The 19564-nt window shown below is 46.8% G+C and overlaps 1 protein-coding gene and 1 pseudogene across 1 annotated transcript in view; one reads left to right on the top strand and one right to left on the bottom strand.

The window, feature by feature from the left end:
* Window positions 1-2092: 2092 nt before the first annotated feature.
* Window positions 2093-19564, top strand: part of GPR161 (G protein-coupled receptor 161) — a 46914-nt gene continuing 29442 nt past the window's right edge. Inside the window, exons 1-4 of the mRNA XM_063955661.1 lie at window positions 2093-2770; window positions 8537-9258; window positions 10173-10277; window positions 12749-12865. Coding sequence (XP_063811731.1) covers window positions 2409-2770; window positions 8537-9258; window positions 10173-10277; window positions 12749-12865 — 1306 coding nt within the window. The 5' untranslated portion in view covers window positions 2093-2408. The remainder of the gene's footprint in view (window positions 2771-8536; window positions 9259-10172; window positions 10278-12748; window positions 12866-19564) is intronic.
* LOC135052342 (5S ribosomal RNA) lies at window positions 19070-19188 on the bottom strand (annotated as a pseudogene).

Genomic DNA, 19564 nt, shown 5'->3' with positions numbered 1-19564 from the left:
TTCCGGATTGGCCAAGAAGGACTTGGTATCCAGATCTGCAAGAAATGCTCACAGAGGACCCGTGGCCTCTGCCTCTAAGACAGGACTTGTTGCAACAGGGGCCCTGTCTGTTCCAAGACTTACCGCGGCTGCGTTTGACGGCATGGCGGTTGAACGCCGGATCCTAGCAGAGAAAGGCATTCCGGATGAGGTCATTCCTACGCTGATAAAGGCTAGGAAGGACGTGACGGCTCAACATTATCACCGTATATGGCGAAAATATGTTGCTTGGTGTGAGGCCAGGAATGCCCCTACGGAGGAATTCCAGCTGGGCCGTTTCCTTCACTTCCTACAGTCGGGAGTGACTTTGGGCCTAAAATTGGGTTCCATTAAGGTCCAGATTTCGGCCCTATCCATTTTCTTTCAAAAAGAACTGGCTTCTCTGCCTGAAGTTCAGACGTTTGTAAAGGGAGTGCTGCATATTCAGCCCCCTTTTGTGCCTCCAGTGGCACCTTGGGATCTTAACGTGGTGTTGAGTTTCCTGAAATCACACTGGTTTGAACCACTCAAGTCGGTGGAATTGAAATATCTCACATGGAAGGTGGTCATGCTACTAGCCTTGGCTTCGGCTAGGCGGGTGTCAGAATTGGCGGCTTTGTCACATAAAAGCCCTTATCTGGTTTTCTATGCGGATAGAGCAGAATTGCGGACCCGCCCACAATTTCTGCTGAAAGTGGTTTCATCCTTTCATATGAACCAACCTATTGTGGTGCCTGTGGCTACTACTGACTTGGAGGATTCCCATTTTTCTGGATGTGGTCAGGGCTTTGAAGGTTTATGTAGCCAGAACGGCTAGGGTCAGGAAAACAGAATCCTTGTTTATCCTGTATGCTTCCAACAAGCTTGGGGCGCCTGCTTCAAAGCAGACTATTGCTCGCTGGATCTGTAACACGATTCAGCAGGCTCATTCTGCGGCTGGACTGCCGCTGCCTAAATCAGTTAAGGCCCATTCCACAAGGAAGGTGGGCTCTTCTTGGGCGGCTGCCCGAGGGGTCTCGGCATTACAACTTTGCCGAGCGGCTACTTGGTCAGGTTCAAACACCTTTGCAAGGTTCTACAAGTTTGATACCCTGGCTGAGGAGGACCTTGTGTTTGGTCAATCGGTGCTGCAGAGTCATCCGCACTCTCCCGCCCGTTTGGGAGCTTTGGTATAATCCCCATGGTCCTTACGGAGTCCCCAGCATCCACTAGGACGTTAGAGAAAATAAGATTTTACTTACCGGTAAATCTATTTCTCGTAGTCCGTAGTGGATGCTGGGCGCCCGTCCCAATTGCGGACTTCTTCTGCAATGCTTGTATATAGTTATTGCTTAAATAAGGGTTATGTTATAGTTGCATCAGGGTTGATCTGATGCTCTGTTGTTGTTCATACTGTTAACTGGGTAAGTTTATCACAAGTTATACGGTGTGATTGGTGTGACTGGTATGAGTCTTGCCCTGGATTTCCAAAATCCTTTCCTTGTACTGTCAGCTCTTCCGGGCACAGTTTCTCTAACTGAGGTCTGGAGGAGGGACATAGAGGGAGGAGCCAGAGCACACCAGAACCTAAATTCTTTCTTAAAGTGCCCATGTCTCCTGCGGAGCCCGTCTATTCCCCATGGTCCTTACGGAGTCCCCAGCATCCACTACGGACTACGAGAAATAGATTTACCGGTAAGTAAAATCTTATTTTAGCAAAGCTTCCCTAGAGGTCCAGAGTCAATGGCTCAGGCCATCACCAAAGATCCTTGCCAAGCGGATTTGGCCTCCACTACCGAAACCCTGCAGACTGCGGCTCTCGGAGGAACCACCAGATGTGACCAGCAGGGAGAACTGAAAGAGGCGTATCAGATGAATTGTAGACATGGAAGCTGGAGAGTAAAAGCACCAGTAGATCCACTGGAGAGATGACAATACTATATTACACTATGCAACACTGAGCGGCACCAGTCGTCCAGCAGTAGTAAAGATCAATTAATTAAAGCACAAAAAAACTTTCCGCGTTGGCTCCGCCCAGCGACTGACGTTGACAAGGTACTTCCGCTCAAGGGGAGCTAGTCGCTACCTCAAGCGCCGGAAAGATCTTGGTGATGTCAGGTGCAGGGCGGAGCTTGGGAAGTTGTATACTACTACACTTGAAGACAGTCAGTGGTGACTGAGCCGGAGACGGAGTATAAGGCGCTGCTGCTGCGGGTGTCCTCCGTGCTGCATGGCTGGCGGGAGGGTGGCAGCGGGAGCTCCGGAGTGCGGCTGTGTCACGCTGCAGTGCCGGGCGGCGGTGGATGTGTGCGTGGCTGAGCGCCCTGCAGATACAGCGTGGGGAGGACACCGCTTTCTTTGTTCCTCCGGGCTGCCAGCATGTCTCCTATAGGATTGCCTTGTGACTTACAATGAGCATCAACACATCTATAGGATACGCTGAGGAAATTGACGCTGCCACGGAGAATGGGGCCACCATTGTAGCCGAGTCCATTGCCATAATTATCATTGACATTCTTATATGCCTTGGCAACCTGGTGATTGTGGTCACGCTGTACAAGAAGTCCTACTTACTGTCCCTCAGCAACAAGTTTGTGTTCAGTCTGACTCTGTCCAATCTCTGCCTGTCTCTCTTTGTCCTCCCATTTGTTGTTGTTAGCTCCATACTGAGAGAATGGATATTTGGGGTTGTGTGGTGCAATTTCTCTGCCCTCCTGTACATGCTGATCAGCTCTGCCAGTATGCTCACACTGGGCATCATAGCAATTGACAGGTAACTATTGTTTTTACTTTGCCAATCTCTGCATGTGTGGGTGCATAGTGTTTTCAGTTGATCAGACCTTCAAGAGAATTTAGGTAAATCAAGGTAGACATGAAGAAGTTGTTTTTTTTTTAGGTGTCGTTTTCTTTGTAATGTGACCGGGAACCCCAATTAGTGCGCTCAACACAGGTTACTATCCCCAATCGTAGCCCACGTGGATCGAAAGGTATAAAAATGAGAAAAACTCATGTCGACTTTTTCATGTGTTGACCTAGTGAGTGTCAACCTAAAGACCGGATACCCTTCCAAGGTAGTGGACACAGTTTGAGTGAATACTGTCACTATGATGAGAGCTTTAGCAATACTCGCACTGCCGTTTCACAACAATGTGTTGTTGTTTTTTTTGGGGGGGAGAGATGGGGTGCTGTACTTCCTAGAAATAAGACATGTTATCACTAGTAACAATTTTTGCCCTTTGCATTTTAGTTACTATTATTGTGACACTGCTATTAAGAAAACAGTGAGCGCTACACATTCACTTAAGCACTGATTTAGCAAATAGTCTGTAATCATAAAGGTGTATACACACTTGCCAAGAAGATGAACAACGTTACTTATATTCACCCTTCCTGAGCGACGTCGTTCACTTTCTTGGCAAGTGTGTATGCCGCCGAGCGATGCACGGCACCGCGGGTCATTAACGACCCTCGCTGTTGGCTGTACATGCAGCTCAATTTGGACTGTCGTCCAAGAGCTGCCTGCCCGACCGCTGTGTGATGTCACTGATCGATATGGTAGTCCTATCGCTCAGTGTGTACCCCCTGCTGCCGACCGGCCTGGGAGGGGCAACACTAGGTGACATCGCTCATATAGCATGTTGGTCTAGTGTTCACCCACCTTTAGTTAATCATGCTACAGTGTACATCTTCTGAAAACATAGATTGTATGTAATGTACCCCATTGCCTAGTACAGGGGTAGGCAACCTGCGGCTCTCCAGCTGCTGTGGAACTACACATCCCAGCATACGCTGCCACAGGTTTGCTGTTAGGCTGTTCTAAAACTGTGGCAGGGTATGCTTGAATGTGTAGTTCCACAGCAGCTGGAGAGCCGCAGGTTGCCTACCCCTGGCCTAGTAGACAGGCTATTAATGTTGCAAAGTGAATTATTTAATTTACAAGTAAAAGGCTGTTGTGACTTGTCAGAAGAAGAGACTGATCTCTTGGTTTTTGGAATGAAGGAGGGCACAGCTATTTGGGATCCTGACCATGAATCGACAGGCATTTGGTCGACAATCATTAGGTCTACTCTATATGGTAGACACTGAGAAAAGGTTGACCTATGAAAGGTCGACAAGTTCATATGGTCCACACATGTTTTTTGGAGGTTTTCATGTTTTTGGGCTTTTCATCCTTGACTATCCATGTCACAAATCATAACCTTTAGTAACCTTGTGGTGTGTGAAGTGGACTGAGACCCCGTGCCTGGAGCGTGGCGAGTGCGTTTCTACAAATAGTGGTCCTAGATGAAAAAACTATCCACACTAGCTGCAGCTAAATGCAAGAATAAATGTCGACCATTTTTGTGTCGTCTTTCCAGCATCTTTTTTTTTTTTTATCCATGTTGAACTTTTGTCTGTCTACCATATGAGATCGACCTAATGACTGTAGACCTAATGCATGTCGATCTTGTATACCACGCCCCAGCTATTTCATCTCTGCATCTGCCTCATGCTGCTAGTGCCATTGGTGTGAGTTTTAGAAGAAGTTTATTTGTTTAGGGTAGGACAGTGGTTCCCAAACTTTTGTGAGTCACGGCACCCTGGAGTGTCAGATTTTTTTTCACGGCACCCCTAGGCCATAAGTTTCTTATTGAGAAATTTAGAAAAAAATATTAGATTAAGTAAATTATGTTTATATGTCATCCTTAGGCTCAGTTGTGTGGTGAGGGACAAGATTTGCTTCTGTTTGGCCACATATTTTATAACTGGAAGCCATCAGCACTGGTTATGCCTATTAAATTGACAAATAGTTTGAATTGGTCCTTGACCACCAACCTGAGGCACCCCTGCAAGTGTCCCGCGGCACCCCAGGGTGCCACGGCACACAGTTTGGGAACCACTGGGGTAGGAGAAGGAGTTCAGCTGTTGGAGGCGTTTGGCCTGGGGAAGTGGAGACCAGACATGTTTATTGATTTGAAATTCTTTAGAAATGGCTCATGGCCCAGAATTTACCAGGACAATGTTACAAGCTACAAATGTGTCTGGGTAGGATGTATCTGCTGACATTCCCTTCTATCCTGGCTCGATATACAGAAAGAAAGTATTCATAATTTTTCAAATGGGATCAGTACGTAATCCCGCTGGACGGGATCCCGGCGGTCGAAATACCGACGCCGGAATCCCGACCACACAATCCCGACAGGGGTGGCGAGCGGAACCCAGCCCCTTGCGGGCTCGCTTCGCTCGCCACGCTGCGGGGCACGGTGCCTCGCTACGCTCGGCACACTATTATATTCTCCCTCTATGGGTGTCGTGGACACCCACGGAGGGAGAATATGTCGGGATTGTGGCGGTCGGGATTCAGGCGTCGGTATTTCGACCGCCGGGATCCCGTCCAGCGGGATGTTGACCGCATCCCTTTCAAATTATAATAAAAATACAAGCCATGACCCAAAAATCTTACATGACCTTATTTTGCGACTTGTGGGATTATGCTGAATGCTGTGAGATAATCATGCAGTAATGGTAACCTCGTAGATTGTAACATGTTTTATTTTTTCCTAATTAGAGTGCAGGTAATAGGATGACTACATTTAGAAATAACCATCCTATTTAAGGTTATATAAGAAAAATAATATTGTATTTGATGATCCATTCTTACAATAACTACTTTCTAATGTGTTTGTGTATATATTGAGTGTATGTATGTATGTATGTATGTATGTGTATGTATATATAGTGTTCACTCTAAGCTTCTTTCGCAGGGCGCTGCGCCCTGCCCCTTTTTTGAGTGACAGAATGCGCCCTGCCCGTTTGCGCCCGCCCTGCTAAGAGCTGTCTTCTCCCCCCGCCGCGCTGTCACTTCTCCCCCCATGTGATCGCAAAATACGCGCTGCTATATCCAATCGCCGCCAGCAGCGCCTCCTCATCCAATCGCCGCTGGCAGCACCTCCTCATCCAATCACCGCCAGTGCCTCCTCATCCAATCACCGCCGGCAGCGCCGCGTCATCCAATCGCCGCCAGCGTCTCATCATCCAATCGGTGCCGGCAGCGTCTCCCCATCCAGTTGCAGTGTCTCGCTATCGAAGCCCGCCTGAGACGTCCCTCCCTCCTCCCTGCCCGCATGCTGCTCCAGGGACTGACTACACTACTTGTTTGCTGGTGCGAGGTCGCTTGGAAAATAGCGGAGACGCTGGAACGGGTTAGGTTCTCTGCTTCCGCCCTCCGGAACCTACTGACAGCGGGTAACATTGCTGTTACTAAAGGTACGGCAGGGCTGGGAGACTGTTCTGGTAGATACTGTATGTCACTTGTGAGCAACGCGCGCCCTCACCCAATGCATCTATTACTGAGCTTCACCATCTTGTAGCCATGTCTCTGTCCCCATGGAGTACAGCCGCCCCCCACCCCGCTCCGTTAGTTGCTTACAAGTTTAACTTTGTCCCCATGGAGTACAGCCGCATGTAGCCAAAGTTAAACTTGTAAGCAACTAACAGAGTGGGGTGGGGGGCGTAATTCGGCTAATGATAGAAATGGTCGGGGCTGGGGCAGTGCCCATTATTTACTTCACCCATGCCACCACACTGCCCAACATAAACACACCCAATACCCCCACAGTGGACAACATACACCCACACGTGCCCAGCATATGCACACCACCACAGTGCCCAGCATACACACCCCACAGTGCCCATAACACCCTCCATACCCACCCAGTGCTCATTATACACCCACAGTGCCCAGCATATGTACACCCCCACGGTGCCTATAACACCCTTCATACCCGTACTGTGCTTATTCTACACCCTTCATGCCCACACAGTGCCCAGCATATGTACACTCCCACATTGCCAGCATACACACCCCACAGTGCCCATTACACCCTCCATACCCACATAATGCTCATTATACACCCCACCTCTCCCATACACAGTGCCAAGCATACATACAATCCTATGTCCACACATAGTGCCCAGCATACACACATCTCAGAGAGGAGCTGATCTTAAAAGGTAATTGGGGAGTGGGTATCCTGGGTACTAATGCCTCCATACCCCTAACACTGACTACAGTACTACCTGCTCCTAATCCCCTTGCCCCCCAGCACTGTCCCAACTGCTATCTCTCCCTTGTGCAGTGTGCCCCAGTGCTCTCTCCAGTATGCGCAATATGTAGAACGTGCTCTACCTGGCGCAGTGTGTATAGGAGATTCTACCTGGTGCAATGTGTATGAGCGGCACTATTGTGTGGTATAATGTTATTTAGTACTATTATGTCGTCATGCCCCTTCCCCACGAAACAACACCCCTAAAAAAATTCCGGTGCGCACTGTCCATGCTTTCACCTATAGGAATGGGCGCACCAAGCGATATAGTATGTACCTATTTTTGCCCTTCTAACTTAAAAATGTGCCCTCACGAATGAAAAATGTGCCCTACCCGTGATCAGCACCCTGCCCTAAAAAATTCCTAGAGTGAACACTATATATATATATATATATATATATATATATATATATATATATATATATATATATATATATATAATATATATATATATATATATATAATATATACACACACACACACACTAGTGTGTGTGAATATATACAGCCTTGACTAAGCAATAGAAAGATTAATGGATTAAATAGATAAACCAATCTTGATTGAATACGGTCTGAATGTCTTGGCCAGTTCCCAATCTAATAAACTGTAAAAGCGGATTCTGACAAATTTACTCAAAACCAAAATTTGCCTTTAGCAGAAGGTCTAGCTAATGCCCTTTTCCATTGTCTTCAAAATCCCAGGTTTTTTCACCTGAACATGCAAAACCCAAGATTTTGGTCAATGTAAATGTAACCTACCCGGGACTTACTCCTGGGTCCCTGACCCTGCTCCCGACCAGAGTCACGAAGCTCTGACCTGGAAAATTGCCTGGTTGATAGACCCGGCAATTTCCTAGGTAACAGTGGTAAAAGGGTGTTGGTTATTTGTTTCTTTAGTTATAGTCCAAAGGCAAGAAACAACTTTACACTTTCTTGTGTCTCTATACCACTTTCAGATTGCAAAAGTGGGTCGCACCCGGGACTTGTACATGGGTCCTTCCCATATGCGATCCACTTAAGACTCCATTTAGACTGGCTGCACCAACCCGGCAAATTATCAGGTTGGTGACGTGTGCGGTGCCTGGAGATCAGATCACCTCCAAGCACCGCCTGTCCCTCTAGCGCCGCATCTCCCTGTAGTGTGAACGGGCTGCGGGATGCATTGACCCGGTAACCCGTACGCACTGCACCTGACCCAGGAAAAACCCTCCTTTATTCCTTGGTTGAAATACTGGGTCAGGTGACCCGGGAATTCGGGATTTACCCCTTTCACACCGTACATCGATCCACGTCAACCCGGCAATATACCAGGTTATTTGTGGGGTGTGAAAGGGGTATAAATTAAGAATTGTCCCATTACACGCAGGGATTGAATTCCAAGAGAATGTAAAAATAAAAAACACATCTGTGATCAGAATCACTATGTTCATGCAAGCTTTTTGTTTCTATTTTAGGTACTATGCTGTTCTTTATCCAATGGTATATCCCATGAAGATCACCGGCAATCGGGCAGTACTGGCTATAGCATATGTGTGGCTGCATTCCCTCATAGGGTGTCTTCCACCTTTGTTTGGATGGTCGTCGCTGGAGTTTGACCACTTCAAATGGATGTGTGTAGCTGCTTGGCACAAGGAGGCAGGCTACACAGCCTTTTGGCAAATATGGTGCGCTTTGTTGCCTTTCATTACTATGATGGTCTGCTATGGCTTCATATTTCGTGTGGCTCGAATAAAGGCTCGAAAGATCCACTGCGGAACTGTTATCATTGTTCAAGATGTTTCCCATAAGAATGGGAGAAAAAACTCCAGTACTTCTACATCCTCTTCAGGAAGCAGAAAGAATACCTTCTCCAGTATTGTTTATTCAGCTAACCAATGTAAAGCCTTCATAACCATACTAGTTGTTATCGGTGCTTTTGTGCTCACCTGGGGACCTTACATGATTGTTATAAGTACTCAGGCCTTATGGGGGAAACACAGTGTTACGCCCGTGATAGAGACTCTAGCTACTTGGCTTTCATTCACAAGTGCAATTTGCCACCCTCTTATTTATGGACTTTGGAACAAAACTGTGCGCAAGGAGCTTCTCGGCATGTGTTTTGGCAATAGGTACCGAGATCCATTCCATCAGCAACATAGGACTTCACGGATGTTCAGCATTTCTAATAGGATAACAGGTAAGGTCAGCAGCACATACATTTCCATAATAGGTGAAGTAAACTTACAATGTTTCTACTATTTGATATTTTATTGATAATTCTTTTCATACAGACATGATTACCAAGGGTAAATTTACTAAGTGGCGGCTGTTGCAAGCCAGAGTTTCTCAGTGTATATATCCCTGAAAATGAAAATGGCAATGATATTGAAAGCACGATTAGTGCACTTACTGCCGCCTTCTTCCTCTTTTCTTGTAAGTTATTTAATAATGTGTTGGACTCCAGGGGCAGCATAAGTAGAGATGAAGATGGGGGGAGGTTAGATTTTGGGAATGGCAAATAAAATAACTTTGGAAAAATAAATTCCCTGGAAAGTACAAATCCTCCCAGATAACAGAACCCATACTTTAAAGTTCCCATTTAATTCATTGTATTGGATGCTTGTCAATCTCCTGAGCTTTATTACCGAAAAATGGGCTTTGAGACTGGAGAGAGCACCGAATTGACGGAATACATACGATTTAGTGATGGCCGGGATCCTGGCCACCAGTATGCTGTCAGCGGGGCGAGTACTAAAAATCCCCTTGCGGAATCGGTGTTGTGGACACCCATAGAGGGAGAAAAGCCTGTGGCATTTCAGCGCCTGTCGGGATTCCGGCGTCGATATTATGACCGCCGGGATCCCAACAGGCGGTCTCGTGATCGCCTCCCTTAATGGGACACAGGAGAAAGCAGAATAGAGCAAGCCTTGCACATTTTAGCTAGTGCAAAGTTTATATATAATGCATGTAATCTGCAACAAAAATGAGGCGGCACTCACCATTTTAAACAAATTTTACTGTATATGTAATATGTATTTGAAATGCCAGGGACACTTATTTGTATTTTTTTTTTTTTTTTTTATTTAATTTTTTTGTTTTTTTGTTTAATAGATCTTGGGTTATCTCCACACTTAACTGCTCTTATGGCAAGTGGGAAAGATTCGGATCACCAAAGCACTACAACAAACACCGGAGTCAGCTATTCAAACGATTCAGGTAACTTATTTCCTTGTGTGGTTTTATAGCATATTGTAGTGAAATCACCATAGGTGAATGGCTTGTATGTTAGTGCAGTATTTACTGGCAGAAAGACCCGGGCATCAAAGCTAGTTATAAGCACAGACATCCTGTTGCTGAGAAATATGATATCCGTTGTATACGGTACATTGCCAGTCTTATACATATCTGGAATGTGAGGAGAACATAATTGGTTGTGCAGAGTAATATGCACGTTGAACCTCATTCAGGTCCGGATGCGGCACTTGCCGCAAAGTGCTGATGATCAGAACTTTGCATTTGCAGGACCCTTTCTGTACTTGCATGAGTGGGTCCTGCAATGTAGCACACAGTCTGGTACCAGACTGACAGTCTGATGCCGTTTCGTGGGCATGGAGAGGGCGGCGACAGCCTGCGTTTGGGATAACGGGGGCTTGTCGTCGCCGTTTAGGGGGAGGGAAGAGGCCTTGGATCTCGGTCATTGGACGGAGATTTCTTGGCCTCTGCAGTTGGCAACTTGCGCGTCACCATGGGTGCAGTAAGCTGGCCGATGGTATTGCAGTGATCTGAGGCTGCGTCCTAGGGTGCATGTCGGATCACTACTGCAGCAGGAGTCTTCTTGTAACAGATGCCTCTTGCTGTATTACCACACAGGGCTATACCCACTCTAACCACATCTGAATCAGGCCCATTGTAAAGAAACGTCAGCCCTATATAATTGTAATTGTGGGACTATTGTTATAGAATGTTTTTATCTTCTTATACAAAACTTGCTATAAATGTGGGACATGAGAAATTTCTGTTTCATTATCACCACTACTTGATTGCTAACAATGATACTGAACATACAAATTGTTCCCTTAGATTCAATCTGCAAGGTCTCTGGGGGTGTAGTATGGTATGCCGGCGGCCGGGCTCCCAGCGACCAGCATACCGGCGCCGGGAGCCTGACCGCCAGCATACCGACAGCGCTGCGGCGCTATTTTATTCTCCCTCCAGGGGGGGGGTTGTGGACCCCCACGAGGAAGAAAGTGTCGGTATGTCGGCTGTCGGGATTCCGGCGCCGGTATACTGTGCGCCGGGATCCCGACAGTCGGCATACTAAAGACCACCCGTCTCTGGTGTATCACTCTATGATGGGAACTTTTTTAGGGCTGCAAGTAATCTGATAGGTTATTTACTGTTATATTCAGATTACACTGGACCTAGTTCTGTTACATGGGGAACCGTAAAGAATCCCTTCTTGACTCATTAGATTCAGTTTTAATAAAGGGGAAAAAAAGAAATGTGAAGAATTGTGCAAAACTTCTAGAAACGCTTGTTCTAGAAGCATATTTTAGGTCTGTTGTATATTATGCTGTGTTCATTTTTTTCCCACTGAGTTTCATTAATGGGATTATAGAAGGGACGGTGTGGCTGTACCTCCTGTGCATTAATAAGAAGGGTTCATAAAGAATTATCAAACCAAATAGTGAGCGTTGTCAGCAGGTGTCTTGTGATGTCACACGATGGTATGATCCTGGGTGCAGTCGCTGAACGCTATAGTGTTTGTGTACGGGGGCGACCAATGTCTCTTTACAGCACTCGTCCCATCGTATGCGATCAAGGTCGTTGTAATGTGTACCCGGTCTAACATTAACATTTGTACGGTTTCAGTTACATATATTCTCGTTTATAGCATTCCATCATTATTAGTCTGGTCCTCATCTTTGTATTATAAAGTGATACTTCATTTTGAAAAATGTTTAAACCATTTTCAGAGAGGGGCTAGTTAGTGTTTAGCTTATTCCAAGAATAATACTATTAAGCCTGAAAATTATTTATCTTGTTGCTGTCAGGGCAAAAATGTACCCTGAACATGTTACATCGTAACTAGGGGGTAAGACTGCCAGGAGCAGAGACAAGTTCAGCAAGTGCTTAGTATGCTTCACACGGCTCTGCAATGTCTTTCCACTGGGACCAGGCAGTGTGCTTGGCGCATCCTAAGGAGCAAGGAGCCCTTGTTTGCCTGCCAGATCTAGGTGCCACAGGGCAGTGACTGCAATGCGTCCTTTGCAACAGACCTGCACACCCACCTCCTAGTTACGGCTCTGGTTACTATGTTAGTGTGAATGCCTGTCACCCATTAATACATCTATTTTTAACGGAATTCTATGGTCATACTTTTATCTGGTGTCAGAAAATGCAGTACAACCAGAGAAGAGATCATTGTAGCTGTCTAAATAAGTAACCTCCCTCCGCCAAGACCGCCATTTTTCTCTGTATGATGCTACATGTACTTGATGCCAGATAAATGAAAGATAGTTTAAATCTCCATGATCCATATATTAATTTCTTTTAAAACTTTAGTTCCATCTTATTTAAAAATACAAAGCAATTAGTCTGTAGAAGGAATATTTTCTATGTTCTTTCATCTTCGTTTAGCACATACAGTGATATGCTAATAATTGCGTACTTCCTCTGTTCTGCAGGTACTGATGTCATGTTACTTGAAGATTGCAGCTCTGATAGCACACAGCATAATCGGCTTCTCTACCCCAGAAGGAAAAGTTCTGTTACATTTGAAGATGAAGTGGAGCAAAAAAGTGGTATTTTACGTTTAGTTTCTTTTCATACTAATAAAGAGCAGTAAATGATCTAACTGTAAATAAGGTGTATATCGTTGCTTTGTGCCATGTGTTGGTAAATATGGGTGCAGCTCTGTAACTATGTTCTTCTAACTTATTTATTAACGTTAATAAATTTGAGTCCATTTTTTGTCCAGTTGCATCTGGGCTCAGACCAGACCCTTTTGTAATAGGGAGGATGGAAAATGTATCTGCACATAATGAAGCTTATGCATCATTAACATCCAGGTTTTGTGGACTGAAAATGACCATCAATATTTGGAACTGAACGTGCTACATCATTATGGACTAGCCAGTCCTTGAGGCATCTACCTCTCTTATAGCACATCAGTGATGTAGCACGTTCAGTTCAAATATTGATTCTCATTTTTTTGTCCAGAAAACATGAAACATGTATGTTATTGATGCATTAGTATATAATCACCATGTATATTCTGTATGCTAGTACAGTATGTGATCATTGCAGCTGATTTAGGAACACATTTAGATTATTTATTGGTTGGGGGGGGGGGGTGTGTGTGAGTTATTACAGGTGAGCAGCCACCTACATGTGTCACACTGGGCTCAGACGGACTGACCTAGTCATTGGCCATTGCTTCAGCATCAGAGCAGGAGGAGGACTGGAGCTGCTGCACTAAATGCACAGCTGGATTATAGTAAAGGCAGACTGGGCTGTCGTCCCGGGGCCCCTACACGCCGGAAAACACTGACCCCGGTCCGGCCCCCCTGTACCCTGGCCGGCTATGAGTCCCAGCAGCACAGGAGGGACTTTGTTTCGGAGATGGAGACTGCCTCCGCCTCTAAGCCCCACCCCCTCGTGGATATAATGCTGCGATTCACGGGTGCATGGGGAAGGGGGCGGAGCCTAACATCATGAAGTGCCTTACACATATCAGTGACATGCTGTTGCTGTAGCCCAACAGGTATTGTTTATCCAGCTTTATTCATCTCTCTCCCCTCACTGACACTCTCCCTTCCCCTCCTCCCTCACTTGGATCCCTGTCTTCCCGACTCTCCCTCTCTCCCCTCTCTATCTTCCTGACTCTCTCTCTCTCTCTCTCTCTCTCTCTCTCTCTCTCTCTCTCTCTCTCTCTCTCTCTCTCTCTCTCTCTCTCTCTCTCTCTCTCTCTCTCTCTCTCTCTCTCTCTCTCTCTCTCTCTCTCTCTCTCTCTCCCCTGCGGGGTCCTGAGCCTATTAGGGCAGGAGCGCTCCTGGGCGGCTCAGTGTACCTTGGTGCGGCGCTGGGGGGGGGGGGGGTTGGGCCTGCTCCAGACCCCACACTGGTCCTCTCCTGACGGGGTCTGCGGATTCGGGTCAGCCACTGTTCCTCCAGGCCAGTATAATCTCTTTACAGAGCGGGAAGCCGACACCATTGAAGGGGGCGGAGCTTCTCCTCAGAGCGGACCCAGCAGCGTTCAGCGCCATTTTTCCTGCCTGCTCTCACTGCCATGTGGATCCAGGTCCCTCCAGAGCAATCTCCAGCTATATGTACGGTACCAAGGGGTTTGTAGAAGGAGGGGGAAGCAGTATACAGACTGTGTCACCTATTAAGGGACACCGTCAGCGCTGGTTAGGGACTCCCTATACACCTTTTAATAGCGATGTGTGTGTGGGTTGGCTCCAATCTGTGTCTCTCTGCCATTCTTTGGGGGGAAACTCTGCCTTCATAATACCCTGTGTGTGTGTGTGTGTGTGTGTGTGTGTGTGTGTGTGTGTGTGTGTGTGTGTGTGTGTTAACATGTCTAGGGACAATGTATCATATATGCTGCAGAGGATTTATCCTCACAGGAGGACTCCATTCCATGTAATCAGGATTGCACCGGAAAAGAAATTTCAGATCCCTAAGAGGGTTTTGGTTGCTTTTCTCTTCCCAGAGGAAGATAGGAAAAAATGGGAGTCCCCGCCGTTGGTAGATGCCTCTGTATCTAGGCTGTCCAAACAGGTGGTGCTGCCGGTACCAGGATCTACCGTGTTGAAAGACCCGGTGGATCGCAAGGTGGATGCTACGTTAAAATCCATGTACACGGCTTCTGGGGCTATATTAAGGCCTACTATAGCCTATGCTTGGATTGCAAAAGCTATTGCCAGGTGGTCTATCACTATGCAGGAAGAATCGGCTACGCTGGATAAAGATGACGTTGATATGTTTTTACGCCATATTCAGGATTCTGCAGGGTCCATGAAGGACCTGGGCTCCATGGCTGCGGTGATCTCCTCCATGTCAGTCTCTGCTCGCAGGGGTCTCTGGCTGCGCCAATGGTCTGCGGATGCGCAATCCAGGAAGAGCGTGGAGGGCCTACCCTACACATGTCAGGCTCTCTTTGGGGAGGCGCTGGATGCGTGGATTGCCATGGCTACCGCGGGTAAGTCTACTTTTTCTCCCCTCAGCTGCACCGGCTACGAAGAAGCCTTTTACACCAGCTGCATCACAGTCCTTTCGGCCCGCGAGGAATAAAACAAAAAACAAGCCTTCGAACACCTTTTTTAGAGGTGGCTTTGCAAAAGGAAAGAAACTTGCTCCTGCAGGTTCCCAGGCCCAGAAGCCCGCTTCTGATGCCACTAAGCCCTCCGCATGATGGTGGACGGTTGGGCCTGGAGGATGGTCAGGTGGGGGCGAGACACCGACAGTTCAGCCACGTCTGGGTGTCGTCTGGTCTGGACCCCTGGGTCCTGGATATAGTGTCTAGGGGGTACAGACTGGAGTTTCAAGATCCCCCGCCTCACCGTTTCTTCAATTCAGGCTAACCAGCTCTGCTGGCGGACAAAGCGATTCTTCTGGAGGCCATCAGAAAATTGGTTGTGTCAGAAGTCGTTCTGGGTCCGCCTCAACAGTGGAACAAGGGTTATTATTCAAACCTTTTCATGGTGCCGAAACCGGATGGTTCGGTACGGCCTATTCTGAACTTAGTCTTTGAACCCTTATCTCAGGGAGTTCAAATTCAAGATGGAATCTCTGAGAGCTGTCATCTCAGGGCTAATGGAGGGGGAGTTCCCGGTGTCTCTGGACATCAAGGATGCTTACCTCCACATCCCCATTTGGTCACCGCATCAGGCATACCTCAGGTTTGCGTTGTTGGACGACCACTATCAGTTCCAGGCGCTGCCGTTTGGCCTCTCCACAGCACCAAAGATTTTCACCAAGGTGATGACAGAGATGATGGTTCTTCTCCGCAAGCAGGGGGTGAACATAATTCCTTATCTGGACGATCTCCTGATCAAGGCGTCGTCCATCGCGCTCACGACACAGCTGCTCAGGAAGTACGGTTGGATCCTGAACCTTCCAAAGTCTCATCTGGAGCAGACGCGGAGGCTGTCTTTCCTGGGAATGATCCTCGACACTGAGGTGCAGAGGGTGTTTCTCCCGGTGGAGAAGGCATTGGTGATTCAAACAATGGTCCGGGATGTCTTACGGCCTACGGGTGTCTGTTCATCAATGCATCCGCCTTCTGGGGAAGATGGTTGCCGCCTACGACTCTCTGCAGTACGGCACGTTTCCCGCTCGTCCATTTGAACTGGACCTCTAGGACCAGTGGTCGGCTCTCACCTACACATGCACAAGAGGATACTGTCTCTGAAAGCCAGGATTTCACTCCTCTGGTGGCTACAACTTCCACACCTTCTGGAAGGTCGAAGGTTCGGAATTCAGAACTGGATTCTCTTAACCACAGATGCAAGTCTAAGAGATTGGGGAGCAGTCGCTCTGGGGGAAACCTTTCAAGGAAAGTGGCCGTTTCAAGAATCCCTTCTCCCAATAAACATCCTGGAGCTAAGGGCCGTGTACAACGCCCTCCTGCAAGCAGCACATCTACTACAAGATCGGGCTGTTCAGGTACAGTCGGACAACGTGATCACTGTGGCCAACATAAACCGACAAGGCGGAAAGAAGAGCAGGGCTGCAATGTCAGAGGTGTCAAAAATCCTTCTCTGGGCAGAAAGGCACGCTGTAGTGATGTCAGCAATCTTCATTCCGGGAGTAGACAACTGGGAAGCAGACTTCCTCAGCAGACACTATCTCTATCCAGGGGAGTGGGGCCTCCATCCGGAGGCGTTCGAGGAAGTAACCGCTTGGTGGGGGGTTCCTCACATAGACATGATAGCCTCCCGCCTCAACAAGAAGCTGGGGAGGTACTGTTCCAGGTCGAGAGACCCTCAGGCAGCTGTGGTGGACGCGCTGGCAACACCGTGGGTGTTCCCATCAGTGTATGTGTTCCCTCCACTTCCTCTGATCCCAAGGGTTCTTCAACTGGTAAGAAGAACAGGGGTTCTGGCAATCCTCATTGCTCTGAACTGACCGTGAAGGGCTTGGTATGCGGATCTGCTGGATCTTCTTCTGGAAGTTCCAAGGCCCTTGCCTCTTCGGGAGGATCTGCTGCTGCAGTGGCCGTTCGCCTATCAAGACTTACCATGGCTACGTTTGACGGCTTGGCGGTTGAACGCCAGATCTTAGCTCGGAAAGGTATCCCGAGCGAGGTTATTCCTGCCCTGATTCAGGCTAGGAAGGGGGTAACGTCTAAACATTACCACCGTATTTGGAAAAAATGTTTCCTGGTGTGAATCCAGAAAATTTCCTGCGGTGGATTTTCAACTCGGACGTTTTCTCCTTTTCCTGCAAGCAGGAGTGGATATGGGCCTGAGATTGGGTGCCATCAATGTCCAAATCTCTGCCTTGTCCATCTTCTTTCAAAAGCAATTGGCTGTCCTTCCTGAGGTTCAGACCTTTTTGAAAGGGGTTCTGCACATCCAACCTCCGTTTGTGGCGCCAACAGCACCTTGGGATCTAGATGTGGTGTTGCAGTTCCTACAATCGGCTTGGTTTGAGCCTCTACTGGAGGCTGACATCAAGTTTCTCACGTGGAAGGCGGTCACTTTGTTGGCCTTGGCTTCTGCTCGACACGTGTTGTAATTGGGGGCTTTATCTTGTAAAAGCCCTTATTTGTTCTTTCATGAAGACAGGGCGGAACTTAGGACTCATCTGCAGTTCCTGCCTAAGGTTGTATCTGCTTTTCATATCAACCAGCCTATTGTGGTGCCAGTGGCTACTGACTCCTTAATTGCTTCAAAGGCCTTGGTTGTTGTGAGGGCTTTGAAGATCTATGTACAGAGGACAGCTCGTCATAGGAAAACTGACTCTGTTTGCCCTCTATGATCCCAAGAAAATTTGGTGTCCTGCTTCGAAGCAGTCGATTTCACGCTGGATCAGGTTCACTGTCCAGCATGCCTATTCTACAGCAGGATTTCCGTGTCCGAAATCGGTTAAGGCCCACTCTACTCGTAAAGAGGATTCTTCCTGGGCGGCTGCCAGGGGTGTCTCGGCACTACAGCTTTGCCGAGCTGCGACTTGGTCTGGTTTGAACACGTGTGCCAGGTTTTAAAAGTTTGACACTTTTTGGCCTCTGATGACCTCAAGTTTGGAAAAGAAAGAGGGGTGTTACGCACTAGTAAAAAAATAGCAGACAAAACCTTATTACAAGGTAAAATGTCCGTAAACGACCTTGGAAATATAACACTAATGTGTAGATGAAACCGTCGGTGGTGCTCCCAGAGTCAGTGGGGTTACATTGAAAAAATCAAGAAGGGAAAAAAAAAGACTATGCTGGGGCACTCTTATTGAGAAAATGACAGTAAAATTTAACCTTTATTATGGGTCATTTAAAATATAGTGTGACAGACAAGATAAGGTATTCCAAACACAAATATAAATACCAAGGTAATTTCAAATTAATAAACAGTAAATACTGCAAAAGATGAAAATGTATTATATAATCGCAGGAGTAGCTTAGCATATGTCCACTATCAACAGGTGGATAGCTGGAGTCTCCTGTGATGATATCCCGTGAGTTAATCTAAGCACCATTGGATTGAAAGGTTTGTTGCCTAGTATGGTGTTGAACCACCTTCTGTATCAATGTCTGACGGTAGTGTCACCATAGGCATTTTAATGCAGCGGATTAGACAGGAGTGTATAATCTGCTGAGTTAACAAAAAATTAATTAATGATAACCAACAGATAGTGGATTGAATCATAAAGAAGTGATTTTAAAGACACAGCAGATTTGTGAAAAGATATGGACATTCATATATGAAGCATATAATAATAAATCTGTTCTTTCTATTGAAAGAGGAGAAAAAGAAGATTAGAGTTATGTTCCTGCTGCTTTCCAACCAAGTTTACTGCACCTGGTATTCCTTGGCAATCTCCCAAACAAGTACTGACCAGGCCTTCCAGAGCTTTGCTTCCAAGATCTGACGAGATTAGGCGTCTCCTGTGGAGTATGGCCGTAAACGGTTGGATGAGTGAGTACTTATTCCTGGTAAACAGAAATGTGCTTCTGCTGTCCAGAATGGGGGCTTCCACAAACATTAATCACCACCACCGTGGTGAAAGGAACTGGATGAGAGAGCACATATGTACAGAGGTGCAAGGAAAGAAAAAATGATGGCAATAAATGCCAATAAGGCATGAATTGGGTATAGGAGAAAAGAAAAGGGAGAAGACAATAACTTGTAAATATATGTACAGCGACCAGGTGCGGCTAATTGAAATCAATCAAATACAATTAATTATGAAGAGGATTGTAGTTAGTTTTTAAGCTGAGTCAGGTTAGTAAATTGGTCCTATTTAATTATAGACATAATTTAGCACCATCAAAAGTGAAAAAT

The sequence above is a fragment of the Pseudophryne corroboree genome, chromosome 2, assembly GCF_028390025.1.
Source record: "Pseudophryne corroboree isolate aPseCor3 chromosome 2, aPseCor3.hap2, whole genome shotgun sequence".
Lineage (NCBI taxonomy): Eukaryota > Metazoa > Chordata > Amphibia > Anura > Myobatrachidae > Pseudophryne > Pseudophryne corroboree.
Note: the sequence above shows the minus strand (reverse complement) of the source record. Positions and strands in the feature narration are given on the sequence as shown.